Source organism: Phocoena phocoena, chromosome 15 (assembly GCF_963924675.1).
Source record: "Phocoena phocoena chromosome 15, mPhoPho1.1, whole genome shotgun sequence".
Taxonomy (NCBI): Eukaryota; Metazoa; Chordata; class Mammalia; order Artiodactyla; family Phocoenidae; genus Phocoena; species Phocoena phocoena.
Window position 1 is genome coordinate 6973860 of NC_089233.1, and position 14727 is coordinate 6988586.

Here is a 14727-nt window from a genome sequence, read left to right on the forward strand (position 1 = left end):
TGTGGCACGCAGGCCCTAGAGCACAAGGGCTTCAGTAGTTGTGGTGTGTGGGCTCAGTAGTTGTGGCTTGCAGGCTCTAGAGCACAGGCTAAGTAGTTGTGGCGCACAGGCTTAGTTGCTCCGCAGCACGTGGGATCTTCCTGGACCAGGGCTTGAACCCGTGTCCCCTCCATTGGCAGCCGCTGAGCCACCAGGGAAGTCCTTTAATCACCTTTTTAGAGGCCCTATCTCCAAACACAAACACATTCTGAGGTACTAGAGGTTAGGGTTTCAACATAGGAACTTGGGGGGAAACAATTCAGCCCCAAACACTCCCCATTTCAAGATCCCTGACTTAATCACCTCTGCAAAGCCCTTTTTGTCGTGTAAGGTAACGTTCATTCACAGATTCTGGGTATTAGGATGTGGACATCTTTGTCCAGAACTTTATTCTGTCTACTACAGGGAACAAATGGACAAGGTGGAGAAGGGCTGAGAAACAACTTTGGGAAATTTGTTCTGGACAGTATGTCAGGGAAGTAAGGTGTCGAGGAGGCTTCTGACCCCTAGTCCAGGCTCCTGAGAACCCACCAAGTCCGACTCAGGGAGGTAAGGAGGACGCAGTTTCATCTTGGAACCCAGGAGCATCCCAAGCCATAAACTAAGAAGCCTTCACTTCCCAGCATCTGAGGAGCAGGCTAGGACCTCTCACGCCATACTGGGAGCAAGAGAGGACCAGGAGCCTGAGAGGCGGACCCTAGGATTTACACAGCTGCCGGGAAGAACGAGGGCCATAGCCTCCTGAGACCATGATTAAAGGTAAAGTGGTGGCAGCAGCACCTGTAATTCCCTGCTCTCCTGCAGCTTCCACCTCAGTGGACAACAATTGGCCAAAGGGGACCCAAGAGGCGAGAGAGGTCCCAGGCTGGGCTAATATAATGGCTGTGTAATCAGTGCAGTCTCACAGGGCTCTGTGCTCCAAATGGGGCCCTGTGCTTAGGGGTTAGTGCCCTGCGGTCTCTATCTTGAAATTCTTAATGATTTCACCTCTGAATTTGTGTTTTGGAAGTGTAGCCCGATGAGACAGTGGAGCATGTGCTGGGGGTCCTGCCTCTCCTGGATGGGTTCTCACCTGTTGGCTCCCTGCCCTCACCCAACCACAGCTGCCACCCTCCTTCCCCAGTAGGGACCTGGGTGCAGGCACACAGAGGGTCCAGGTCTGGGTCTGGGTCAGGGTTAGGCACATGTGCTGTCTATAGCAAGTCATGGGGCAGAACCCTGCGTGCCTACGGGGATCTGCCCCAGAGTATTTCCTTGTCTCAGGGATCTGGACATTAAATAACAACTTAAAAACCACCATGACAGGTTGAGAGACTGTGGAAGAAAGAAAAAAGCTTTGTTCTTGCTTTTTAAAAACAATTTTTTTTTTTTTGGCTGTGCCTTATAACATGCGGGATCTTAGTTCCATGACCAGGGATTGAACCCACACCCCCTGCACTGGGAGTGTGAAGTCTTAAGCACTGGACCACCAGGGAAATCTTGTTTTTTGAACAGAAGGCCCCACATTTTCATTTTGTACCAGGCCTTGCAAATTATGTAGCCGTCCCTGGTCCCAGGAGAAGGTACAGAGCCAGCCCTCCACCCGTGGTGGTCTTTGGAGAAGGACCCTCCTTACTTCCTCAGGCAGTCTCCTTAGTTCCTCAGGTAATGGGAATAGCTCTTTAACCCATGGAGACAGCATTCCCACTTCCATCCTCTCTGGCCCCTTCTGTCCAACCCTTCCCTAGCTCTCAAGGGAGGGATGACTGGGTGAGGTGAGGGTGAGGAAGACACATAAAAGTGCCTGTAAACAAAAGATGCCACAGGTGGTTTATTGAGGTTCAAACCCCAGCCCCTCCCACTGCAGGACATAGGTTGGCCATAAAGTTATGGTCGCAGCGGATCTTTCCCACCAAGAAGGCTGGCCAGGTCCCAGGGCCTAGGAAATCTTCCAGAGTGGTCTCTAGCTGTAGAGGGGGGACCCTGCTTCTGAAGAGGAAGGGGCGGTGATTGAGAGAGCAGATGCTGCTCCCTGATTAGCTGACAGTATGACCATCCCATTATGGAAGGCACTGCTCACCTACTCCTACGTTGCAGGGCCTGGGGTGTGTGGGGGTCTGCGCTGGCGTCCTTGCTGGGGCCCTTGGAGGTACGGTAAGGGCTAAAAATGAGTCAGTAATGGGAGGTGGTGCACAGGCATCTCGGTCACCCAGAAATCACTCGAAGGGAGAGCAGGCGGTCTCGGCAGGGGTCAGGGGCATGTGCCCCGACCCCACCAGCCCACGGGCCTCAGAAGTTGTTATCGATGTTCCAGACGTCCCCGCTCAGCGCGTTGGCTGCCCCCTGCAGCGTCCAGGTGAGCAGGGCCAGCTGGCGCCGGAAGCGGCTCTCCTGGAAGCCCAGGCCCCGCGCCACCTGGGCCTCCTCCCCCAGGGCCCCAGGGCCACTCGAGCGCAGCAGCCGCACGTGGTCCACCAGGGCACCCAGCGTGTGGTCTCCGCGACCCAGGAAGATGTGGCGGAACGGTGAGTCGGCCGCCGACACGTACTGGGACAGGAAGTAGAACTCCACCTGCGCCGAGAAGGGGATGTGGTTGGAGCCCGAACACCAGTTCCAGACCAACCTTGGGACCTCATGCGCGCTTAACAAATACTGTTGAGCAGCCTCTTTAAGTCCCACCTCCCTTCGGCCACCCAATCAGGAATGGTCATTCTGTAACGTCATCAGTAGTCAGGTAGGATACGTCCTCCCACTGTGTTTTGGGTTGGATCCCTTTCTTTCTACCCCTTGAGCTTCCAAGCCTGCATCTTTCTTCCTCACCCATTCACTTCCCTGCCCAAAGCCTCAAAGAACCGTCTATCGTCCTGCTGTTCCTCACCTCCCCATACCCCAGTCATTCCTGCCCACCTGCGTGAATGTCCACAACCCAGAGTCAAACGACAAGGGGACAGGCCAGCCCTAATGAAGTGCCTGACTCTGGGTCCTCACCCTCTTGACTCAGATGCTGTTGGTTTTTCCTGAGATGGCCGCGCTCCCAGCCCAGTTCTCCCACCTCTCTGCCAGCCTCTCCGGTTCCTTCTGTTCCCACCTGTGGGCAGGCCCAGGGTTCGACCTCTACTTTCTCCTCTTCTCATTACCTACAATCCAATGGTTTTCAACCCTGGCTGCACATTAGAATCACTTGAGGAAGATTTTAAAATTACCATATCGTGGGTGCCACCCCAGCAGAATCAGAATCTCTAGGGGTGGTCTCACAGACTCATGTCTTCTTAAGTCCTCCACCTTTCACTCAGAGAGCTCATCCACGCCCCCGGCTTCAACTGGGACCTCATGGGGACAATTGCCAAGTCTACTCCACAAATCATCGCCTGGAATCCTATCCCCCAGTCTGCTGGACCTCCCCACTGGGGTAGGGGGTACCCAGCCACAGCCTCACACACATGTAGACACCAACTTCTTCCAAAACCTGACCTTCGCACCCACCTTCCCTCATGAGCACCATGGCGTACCCCAGGTGCCAGGCTCTCAACCTCAAAGGTGAATAAGAGTTGGGTGGACACAGGGTCAGACTTTGGTTTCCAGTTTCTCTTTGGGATCAGACTGCCTGGTCCTTAATTTCAGCTTCACCACTTACTATGTGATTTTGAATAAGTCACTTAGCCTCTCTGAGCCTCAGTTACTGTGTACAACAATAGCAAACTCACAGGATTTGGAGGAGTCCTAAGGGAGAAAGTGAAGTAAAGCCTTAGCACGTGATAGCCCTCAATAAATGGCAGCTGCTATTATTATTCTCCTCCTCTTCCCTCAACACCCAGTCCGTCCATTTTTCCTTCCAAATGTCCACACCAGTTCAATCCCCTCACCCACCCAGAGCTCAGCTATCACTAACTTCGTTCCCTTTTCAAGCCATTTACACTCTGGCCAAGTATTTCCTAAAATTTCACTTTGCCCACATCAGCGGCCTGCTCAAAAACCTTCCAAATTTCCTTGATGCCCAGACCCTCAAAACCCAAACATCTTTTTTCTTTTCACCTTGCCATGTCGCATGTGGGGATCTTAGTTCCCTGACCAGGGATCGAACCCGTACCCCCTGCAGTGGAAGCGAGGAGTCTTAACCACTGGACCACCAGGGAAGTCCCAGAACCCAAACTTCTTATACTGGCGTTCAAGTCTCCCCATAGTTGATCCCTAACCCACTCCCCTCCGCTCCTCCACAGGGCTTCTGTTCTGGCTCTGCTGGTCTACACACTACTCCCAAGGAAAGCCAGGCCTAGTGCACTGCCATGCCCTTATTCTTGGTGTCTCCATCCTGAAACATGCTCTTTTTGTACCAACCCAAGTTCTGTCTGTTCCTCAAGACCCACATTATAGTCTAAAGCAGGGGTCAGCAAAGTTTTTGGAAAAAGCCAGATCGTAACTATTTTAGGCTTTGCAGGCCACACTGTTTCTGTTGCAACTACTCAACTTTGCTGCTGTAGCACACAGGCAGCCGCACACAATAGAAAAATCAACGAGCATGGCTGTGTTAAAATAAAACTTCATTTACAAAAACAGGTGGCAAGCCAAATTTGGCCTGCTGGCTAGTTTACCAACCCCTGGGTTAGAACCACAAAGTTCCCTGGGTCTGGCCCAGCCCTGTTTGAGGTTCTGAAGCCCTGCATCTTTTACTCTCCAGCCCTGAGTCTGAATCCTGTCCCTTACACACAGGTGCCCTTTATCCCTTGGGGGGCACATTGCAACTTTAGGGATAGGGTGAGGGGGGTGTCTTTTTTTGTCTCTAGAGTCTGGCACAGCGGGGGTTAAAGCAAGATCTGTGAATGAGAATGAATCGCCCGTTCCAGGAGTAAGGAGCCAGGACCAAAGAGCAAGATGGGTGGGCTTGCGAACAGAAAGACGGTATGAGTGATGCCAAGGGAAGCAGGCAGGGACACAACAGGAAAAAGGAGGGGGGAGAAAGAACAAGACCTTGCAAGGGCCAGACATATCATCCCCAAACCGCGCATGTGTACACCACGGGGTACCGGTTCACCCCACACTCACTGAGGATGGCCCTGCTTATCATTTTGCCCTATAGACTTTTCCCCTCGCCTACAGTCCCTACCCACCCATTTCCAGAGATCAAAGGGCTGCAGGGTTGAGTTCTTGGGGTAAGGAAATGGAAGGAAGAGGATGGGTTGGAACTGGAGCTGGGGTGCAGGCTGCAAAGTATTCAAAGCTAAGCAGGAGGGAATAATAATCTTGTATAACTTTCACATGACACCTCCTCCAGGCAGCCTTTCTGGGTTTCATCCATCTCACCAGAAGTAAGAGAGCTCTCTACGCTCTGAATTGTTTACACCATTTGCATCTCCCAAGCCATAATCCTGTGCCTCTTAGACCATGGACCACCGTGGACATGCTTCTTCTCTCCAGAAGGGAGAGGAGGCGGTGGGGAACCGGAGGGGGCGCGGTTGTCCCAGTTCTGCCATTCGGTGGCCGGGCGACTGTGGCTAAGGGGCTGACCCTCCCTGTCTCATCACTTTGCGGGCCCGCCTCTGTGGTCGCTCCAGCTTGGCGGGTCTGTGAGCAAAGCACTGTGAGTCCAGGACTGGGAACGCCCCGAGGACAGGTACAAATGAAAGCGGAACGAGGGTAAGACAGCGCACTGGCGCAGGGCCGAAAGGAGGGGCCCCACGCCGCCGGAAGAGGGCGGGGCGGCGCGGCCGGCGGCGGCCGGGCTGGGCGGGGCCTCACCCGCATAATGCGCACGTTGTACATGCGCGTCAGTCTCTCGTCGCTCTCCTCCGAGCTGTAGATCTCCTTCCGCAGCTTCTCGGCCGCCCGGATGTAGTCCCCCCGCGCCGAGTACACCCACTGGAGGGTCAGCCCGCGGGCCTGAGGGCGAAGGCGCGGGCTGGGGCCGGCGGCAGGGGCCCAGGTGCTGGGGGACGGAGCTGGGACCCCGGGCCTGGCAGGAGTGGGGAGGTATAGGGGGACAGAATGCTGGGGGCAGAATGAAGGGAGAGAGAAGACCTGTGCGGTTGGGCGGGTGCTAGCTGGGTCCTAGGGGCTTAGTGACTGGGGCAGGAGTAAAGGGGCCAGGTTGCCAGAGGGGCCCTAGACCAAGGGGACAGGGGCCAGATCCCCCGGCCCGGGCACAACTTTAATGGGATATAGCGCCCCCCACCGCCAGAAGCCGGGAGCAGGGTTGGCGTCTTGGACCTTGAGGTCCCCAGAGAACTCGTTGAGGCTGCCGATGTGCCTGAGGACCACATCCCCATAGCGGCCGAAGTCGAGGGGCAGCAGGTGATCGTGGCTGAGCCGGATGAGGAGCTGCCCGGCGAGCTGGGCCACAGCCTGAGCCACGGCAGGCAGGCGGCCCCGCAGTACCCTGTGCAGGTTCTCATAGGTGTCGTCCTTCGTGTGCAGGAACGGGTACATCGGGCCATCCTGCCGGGACAGGGCGGAGGCTGGCGCGCGGGCACAGTGCGAACAGGCCCAGGGGCTGCTGTTCTGGGGCAGGGCCCGGAAGTCTCACCTCCATGAAGGAGAACTCAACGGCAGGGACCCCCGCAAAGGCCGTGAAGGAATAGGCACTGCTGTCCATGGGCAGCGGCCGGATCCTGGCGACGGGCAGGTTGGAGCGCTGTGTGGGTTCAGGGTCCCCCCACATATCCCCCCCCAGCTCTCTTCCCTCCCCTCCCTGCCCAACTTACACCTCAGCTTCCCAGCTGTGATTGTTGAACACCACCTGCTCGAAGAGGGTCTGCCCACTGCGGTTAGGAGAGTCCACCTGGGGGCAGGGTGGGGGGCACCAGTCAGGCTCTGGCGGCCACCAGCTTCCCTTCAGCTCCCACTCCTGGCCAGGCTCTTACCTGCTTTAGGATGTTCTCGATGAGGCTGATCAGAAGGGGGCTGGTCTTGGCGTGGAACTTGTCATCCCCTGTGGAGAGGGATGCCGGGCTCAAGGCTTGGCCCGGAGGGCAGGGTGCACCAGAGGGGGCCCAGGTGGTGGCACTGCCCCTGCTCACCCAGCACTGCGTTGTCCAGGCTCACATAGACTACGGCTTTGAGGTGCAGCACGCTGAGGTAGCCCTGTGGGTGAGGGGTGTGGAGTATGAAATCCCCCTGCCTCTCCCCACTGCCTGACTACCTGCCCAGGACCCCAGGTTACCTCCAGCCACTCCATGGAGCCCACACTCCCAAAGTCACCACCATCCCAGCTGATGAAGAGAAGACTTCTGCGGGGCCGGAAGCCTGGGGGCGGGGGGAAGGAGGGAGGATGGGCTTGGCTGGGGGCCAGGCAAAGACCCACCTCTTTGTCTTCCTCTGTCCTGGTCCCCTGGGATCTCTCCTTCCCTCCCATCAAGCCACCATCCCAGCCCATCTCACCTGGGTCTGCCCTGACTCAGCTGTATCAGTGATGGGGATTGCTTACATAGGGAATCTCCTGCTTAATCTTCACTCAGACATGGACTATTAGTACTTTCATGTTTAAATGAGGAAATGGGGCTTCCCTGGTGGCGCAGTGGTTGAGAGTCCGCCTGCCTGCGGGGGACACGGGTTCGTGCCCCGGTCCGGGAAGATCCCACATGCCGCGGAGTGGCTGGGCCCGTGAGCCATGGCCGCTGAGCCTGCGCGTCCAGAGCCTGTGCTCCGCAACGGGAGAGGCCACAACAGTGAGAGGCTCGCGTACCGCAAAAAAAAAAAAAAAAATGAGGAAATGGAGGTGAAGTGACTTGCCCAGGGCCACACAGCCAGAACACGGAGGAGCCAGGTTTGGAGCCCAGGTCTCAGTGGCCACCCTCCAGCCTGTGCTTGTAACTGCCTCTCTGCCCTGTCCTAGCTCAGACCACAGCCCCAGCTGCCCAGCCCAGGCCCAGACCCTGACCTTACCATTGCTCACCATGGAGGAAAAGGTCCGCACCAGCTCCAGCAGTATGGCGGTCCCCACGGCGGACCTGGCTGCTCCTGGGCCCCATGCATCCCTCTGGGCCCCAATGACAACATAGTGATCTGGGGGAGGGGATGTTGGGGCCCACCTCTTACATGGGCAGAACCCAGAGGCTTCTCCCTTGACCCTAGGAGGGTCCATTTCTGCAGGACCCTCACATCTCTGCAGCCCCAGCCCTGCAATCCCTGCTGCCCCTAAAGAGAGTTCCTCTCCTCTCCTTGGCCCTTCCTGGGTGGGCTGCTCCTTCATCACATTGCCTGGGGTCATTCTGGGCTCCATTACCTGCCTGATCGGGGTGCCCCTCTGTTCACCAAGTCCTGACAGATTTAAAATCTCTCTCTAACCCTTCCCACTCCCACTCCCACCACCAGCATGCTCATCTGAGCCTCATCACAGGCCTCCCTGTGCCTCTTCCTTCAGTGCTTCTAGGTACCACACTCTTTGGCTCAAGAACCCACTTTGATTCCCCACTGTTATCCACAACAAGTTATGCTTGAAAGGCTCATTTATCTAGTCTGATCTCCCTTTCATGCTGTAACATCACCCAACTTATGCTTGCTCACCTCTGGTGCTAGGGAACTCACTACTGTGCAGAACTGCCCATTCTGTCTCGGGACAGCTTCAACCGTGAGGTCTCCTCACTGCCACCCCCCTCAGTTCCAGCCCATCCCCAACTTGCCAGCCTCCCTCCCTGCTAACCCCAGCTCCCCTGCTGCAGGGTGTGGGTGATGCTGGATAAGCAAGCACACCTGGCTCTGAGCGGCCCTCGATGCAGCCAAAGATGTTGCTGATGGGGGTGGAGGCCCTGTGGTTGTTGACCCCTAGGTGCAGGCCTGGCCCAGGGCCCAGGCGATAAGGGGAGACTGGGAGGTGCCCCTGCCATTCCTGGGGGGCCACAGGACCTTCAAGCTTCCTGGGGAGGGGTAGAGCAGAAAGGGTTAGAAGTGGCAGAGAGTCCCAGGCTATAGAAGAGCCCAAAGCCCCCACTTCACTCTTTCTATCCCTCACAACCTCTGGCTCCAGCTCTCTGCATCTGTACTCTGCCTGAGGGGCCAGTGCAGCCAGGGCTGCCTTGGACAGTTGTGCAGGTTGTGTCCTGCTCAAGAGTGCCCAGTAGAGGTGGGTGTGATACCCAGCTGGAGCTCCACTCACCAAATGGCAAGAGGCCGTGCCCACCCAGAAGAGCCACCTTGCTCTGGTTCACCCAAAGGCACCTTATGGGCTAGCTGCAGCCTACCTCTCCCTGCCTCCTCCCCTCCTGGTCCCCACATGGCCCCCACCTCAGTAGGAGGGAGGCGGTGTCCGCGCTGATGGGCTGGGCTGGGATGCTGGGGAGGCCCGAGGACTGGACCGGAGGGAACTGGGTTTGATTGAAGGAAGGGAAGCCAGGTGTGTAGGGATCTCCCGTTCCCAGGTGCACCTGTGGGGAGAGGGTTGCCCACACTGAAACTGTGAGCCGGGCTCCCCAGAATAGGGCGCCAGCCTCATCCTAGGCAGGCTGTGCAGCCCTGGGACCACAGGAAGGCACTACTGGCTCCCCGAGACTCACATGTCCATACACAGCCCGGTGGCTGGACAGGCTAAGCTTGTGTGGGCCCTGGGAGAAGTCTGCCGGGTCCGGGTATATGAGCACTCCTTGGGCCCCAAAGTCCTGGGCACTGGCCACCTGGGGAAGGGAGGTGGCTAAAGGACCCCTTCTCCCAGAGAAAATGGATTTATAAAGGCTGAAGGAGCAAGTAAAAGTGGAATGGCACGGCCTCTGAGCTGCAGCTGTGGATCCACAGAGAGGCTGTGGGCACCCCCTGGACCTCGCCTTCCGCCCTCCCGCAGTGCCTCGGCAGCCCCCAAACCTCACTGTACCCCACATCCCCTCCTGTTTCTGTTCCCCACCCCAACCTCCTGATTTTGTTCCCTGCCAACGGTTTCTTACGACCCATTTGGTTCTTCCTTTTCTCTCTGTGACCGCCTCCTAGACGCTTCCTGTTTGCCGCCATCCGATCCTCGGACTCCCCAGCCGGCACCCTCCCCGCTCCGCCCCAACCCGCATCCAGGGACCCTCACCTTCTGGGCAAAGTTGATCACCCCCAAGCGCACCAGCAGGAGGCGCCCCTTCGGCTCCACGCCCCGGGCCCGCAGGTCCTGCAGGTCCTCCGGCCGCCCGTAGTGGGCGTACACCAGCTCTCCCTGGGGAGGGAGGATGGGGAGGGCAGTGAGGCGCGCCCCTGCTCCACCGCCAGGGAAAGAGCACGCTGCCCCATCCTGGGGACCGGGCAGGACGCGCTCACCGTGGCGTTGCCCGTGGCGCTGTAGGGGCAGTAAACGTCCGGGTCCTCCAGTGGCAGCTGCTCCCCATGCTTCCCGGCGGCATCCACCCAGTGCAGGGCGTTGGGGTGAGCCCTGAGGAGCGGGGGTGGTGAGCGACCCACCCACAGGCCGCCCACCCCTCCTCGCCCCCCCCCCCCAACCCCATGCACTCACGGGTCCGGGAACTGCAGCCCCACGTAGTGCGTGTCCATCCACACGTGGTCCAGCTTCTGGCTCAAGAGCACCGCGCGGAGGTCCTGAACCAGGGCTGCCATCCCGGCCGAGCCGGCTACCCTTTCCCGAAGGCTGGTTTGCCTGCGCAGGGAGAGGGGGGATTGGGGCGCAGGAGGAGAGAGGGGCAGGGACTTCTGGGGACCTGGAGGAGAGGGCGGGAGCAGGGGAAGGATGCCAGAGGTGTGGGGTGGCCCCAGCCCCGGGCAGTGAGGGGCTCTTAAGGCTCTCCTGCCATCACTACCAGGGTTGCACTGGAGGGTCTCCAGGGCCTCCTTCTGCTTAAACCTCAGCTTCTGATAGCCAGGGGTCCTGTCCACCACCCCTTAGGCTCTTCACAGGTCAGGCCAAACTCACCAGTCTACCTACTGTCCCCTCCACACATACACACACTAGCCTGTGCTTTGCCCCAGGCATGAAAACACTTTTCTTCCAAAGGGCTATCTGGGCAGAGGTGAGGGGCCCTGCATCTCTCTCATCCTCCAGCTGGGCCTAATGGAGACACCTTACACCAAGGTTGCCGGTGGAATCTGGGGTCACTTGTCTGGTTGGAGACCTCACCCTGTCTTCTTCCATAGTCACCACCTAACTAGCCAGCCTGCTGTCACTGGAACGCTCCCTGATCTTCCATCTTGCCTGTGCCAGCACGGCCCCTGCATGGCCTCTCTCTCAAGCAGCTCCACCTGTGCTCTTTCCATGGCAAACAAACTTCCCTTCTCAGCATCATCACCGAATACCCCTTCTACCTTTTGCCTTGGCAGAAACCTGGCTGTCCCTTGGGAGGCCAGGTCTCCTTCGGGACATGTGAAAAAAGCAGCTCAGGCTCTCATATCACCCAGGCCCAGAGAGGAGGTGTGCTTCTGGCTCCACTGTTCACGTTTCTGACCATGAAACTCTCTTCCGTCAAAGTCCCTGCCATCCAGCAGTCCCACCCTCTGTCCTTCCTCGCTGCTGTTATCTTTTAGCCAATTGGTCACTTAGCCACTTTCAGTGAAGACTTTGGCATCTGGCCAGCCACTTCCCTGGCCACATCCTGGATCTTGTCCCCAGAACTCCATCTCTGGAATACTGATCCAATTTACTGAACACCTACTAAGCACTAGGCATGGTGGTAGGTGCTGGAGACTGCAAGATAAATAGGACACAGTTTATCATATAAATCTTAAAAGTTCCAGAATCTCACTCCCTGACTGGAGCTTTTCAGGTTGGAACTCACTCCTTTAGGCTCACTATACCTGTTCTGCAACTCCATGGAGCACTCCACACTGTCCAATTTCTCCATGTCTATCAGCTCCTCCCTGGTTTCCCTTCCTTCCCCAACCAACCTAGAGTCATACATCACCTCATTGCCCGCTCCCTCTCACTGCTCCCGTCTTGCCTCCCTGCCCTTTGATGGCATCCATAGTGCCACCCCCCCACCTCCGTAGATCTGTCAAACCATCCACTTGCTCAGGCTGTACCCAGACTACTAAGTGTTGCTCAACAGAATAAAAACAACAAAAACCACCATGCATGTAGGGACTTCTCTGGTGGCGCGGTGATTGGGAATCCACCTGCCAATGCAGGGGACATGGGTTCAAGCCCTGGTCCAGGAGGATTCCACATGCCGCAGAGCAACTGAGCCCATGTGCCACAGCTACTGAGCCCACACGCCACAACTGCCGAAGCCCATGTGCCTAGAGCCCGTGCTCCATAACAAGAGAAGCCACTGCAATGAGAAGCCCGCACACCACAACGAAGAGTAGCCTCCGCTCGCTGCAACTAGAGAAAGCCCACGCGCAGCAACGAAGACCCAATGCAGCCAAAAATAAATTAATTAATTTAAAAACCAAACCAAAACAAAAAAACATGCACGTTGTTGATTCAAGCAAAGTGGATCCAGCAGTGTATCAACAAATAATAATACACTTTGATCAAGTTTATGTTGATCTCATGAAGACAAGGAAATCTATTAATACAAATGACTACATAAACTTTAAAGAAGAAAAATCATGTGATCATATCAATACATTCTGGAAAAATATTTGAAAAAAAATTGATTCTTGTTCCTCCTTTCCTGATCATTAAAAAAAAAGAAAAAGTCTCAGTAAGTTAGGAATAGAAGAAAACTTCCTTAATTTACTTTTAAAAACCTAACTGGGGGAATTCCCTGGCGGTCACTGCCGAGGGCCCGGGTTCCAAAAAAAAAAAAAGCAACTATGACAAAGTATTAGAAAAACATTCCTATGAAAGTTAGGAACTAGGCAAGGATATTTACTATCTCATTACCTAAATTCATGTCCTCTCCAATGCAATAATAAATGAAAAAGATATATGCATTGGAAAAGAAACTATGCGTCTCTCACTAAATATAGATTATATAATTTTCTACTTAGGAAACCCAGGAAAACCCACTGAAGAAATGATTCCTGACCTCTTCTCTGGACCTACCCGAGCAGCTCCATCCCAGTAGGAAAAGGTGACCTCAGCAGGACAAAAGAAACGCTAGCCTGCTCACGCTGGGCTGGCAGACCCCACAGATTGGGGGATGGTCTTTGCCCACACATACATTTGCTTCTTTTTCTGATTCCCTAAGTTCCCCCTTCTCAGAGACCCCCAGAGCTCCCCACTGCCACAGGTCAAAATCCAAGCTCCTCAACGTGGCATTCAAGACTTTTCTGGATCTGTCCCACTTCATATGTGGATGCTGGAGCCCTCTGTGCACATTCAGGCAGCTCCCTCAGCTTCCAAATGTGTCATCTGCTGCCCTCCCTCCCCTCAGCTCCAAACGCCTTCTATCCTTCCCAGGACCGCTGAACAGGGAGGCCAGGGCGGCAGGTGGAAGGACTCAGGGTCCCGGGTGAAGAGGAAGGGAGGCTGAGTCTGAGCAGATGATGTTTTTTGAGGGCCTGGAATGGGACTGGCTGATCCTCACCTGATGGTATCTTCCAGACGCCCCTCCCCCAGGTGCCGCAGAAACATGGCCTGGAGGTCGCTCCAGTACAATGTGCCCTGGTGGGAGTCCGGGCCCAGCTCATGGTTCATGTCCTCGCTGACCACCATCACGTCATCCCCACATGCCTGGCAGGACCCCCGGAAGACCACGTAGCCCAGGAGGAAGGCTGGTGGGTGGCAAGATGGAGAGTCTCCTTGTGCCCCTCTCTGGACCCCAGATATCTCCCCCAGCCCAGCCCCTCCACTGGGGGTGGGGATGACTCTCACCCCCAGTGAAGATCAGTAGGGCTGTCAGGACCAGGTAGGGGGTGGCTCTTCGTCCTGCTGCTGCCCAGAGTCTGGGGTTTTGCCGAGCTGGTCGAGAGCCCAGGGGCTCGGGGCCCCTCAGCTCCATGGGGAAGAAGTGGGCCGGTGGCTCGGTCCCCTCCTCCCTGTCTTCCTCTTCCTCCTCCAGGGGCCCCTGCTGGGTGCCCTCCACACGCTTGTAGATGGTCTGAGAGGGTCCTGGGGACAACCTTTGCTGTAGGGGCGTGGTGGACATGAAATCGGGGAAAGAGGCCTGGAGGATGGGGAGGAATCTGGCGATAACAGGGTCAGTGACTTCGGGGTGCCATGGGCACAAGGCAGGGGAGAGGGCCCCAAGAAGCAGGCTGGGGGGGAGAGTAGGAGGTAGGGAAGGGGAGGGGCCCGCCTTGGGGTTTGGGAGGGGACTGAGGACCTGGAGAGAAGGCCTAAGGGTCTCCCAACCCCACTCTATCTTACCGCTCTCTGGAGTAGACCCCAAAGCCGCTCCATGCTCGTGCCCCCTCCTGAGCCCTGCAGTCTGTCCCCCACCCCCAGTGATAAACCGTTTGTGGGAGCCCCAAGAGGCCCCTTATCAGCCCTGGCAGGCAGCCTGAGCCCAGGCCCTTCGCTGCCTCCCCCGTCCCAGGGTGGGGGCACAGTCCGGGCTTCAGTTCAGCCTTCCAGACACGGCCCCCAGCCCAGGCTAGAGGATGAGGGGCTGTGCCCTCCCCTGCCAATCCCTCCGCAGTCCCACTCCTGCCCTCTTCTTGCAAAACAATCAATTTTTTGGCCTTGGGGCAGACTTTGGCCTCTAGTTCCCGTCAAGGCTGGGGGAGGAGGGCTGATGGCTGGGGAAGGCGGAGATATGGATGCCCCTTCCACCCTCCTGCTTCCTCCCTTCCCAATGTCCTTGGGGACCCCTTCCTAAGCTCCCCACCATGAACACCTCTGCCCCTTGCTCATCTGGCTTGCGGGCTCCCCAATACCCAAGCCCTGTAACACATTAGCTGCCCTCCCAGTGG

The 14727-nt window shown here is 56.8% G+C and overlaps 1 protein-coding gene across 1 annotated transcript; it reads right to left on the reverse strand.

Annotated features, from left to right (window-relative positions):
• Positions 1-1833: 1833 nt before the first annotated feature.
• TFR2 (transferrin receptor 2) lies at positions 1834-14215 on the reverse strand. Its single transcript, XM_065892565.1, has 18 exons — positions 14183-14215; positions 13688-13940; positions 13401-13587; positions 10430-10570; positions 10237-10348; positions 10013-10135; positions 9501-9617; positions 9232-9371; positions 8701-8864; positions 7894-8013; positions 7172-7254; positions 7029-7092; positions 6873-6940; positions 6714-6790; positions 6536-6620; positions 6220-6447; positions 5752-5892; positions 1834-2589 (listed from the first exon to the last, which is right to left on the reverse strand). Exons 1-18 carry the CDS (start codon positions 14213-14215, stop codon positions 2308-2310), a joined length of 2418 nt encoding a protein of 805 aa, XP_065748637.1. The 3' UTR covers positions 1834-2307.
• Between the last annotated feature and the right edge of the window lie 512 nt (positions 14216-14727).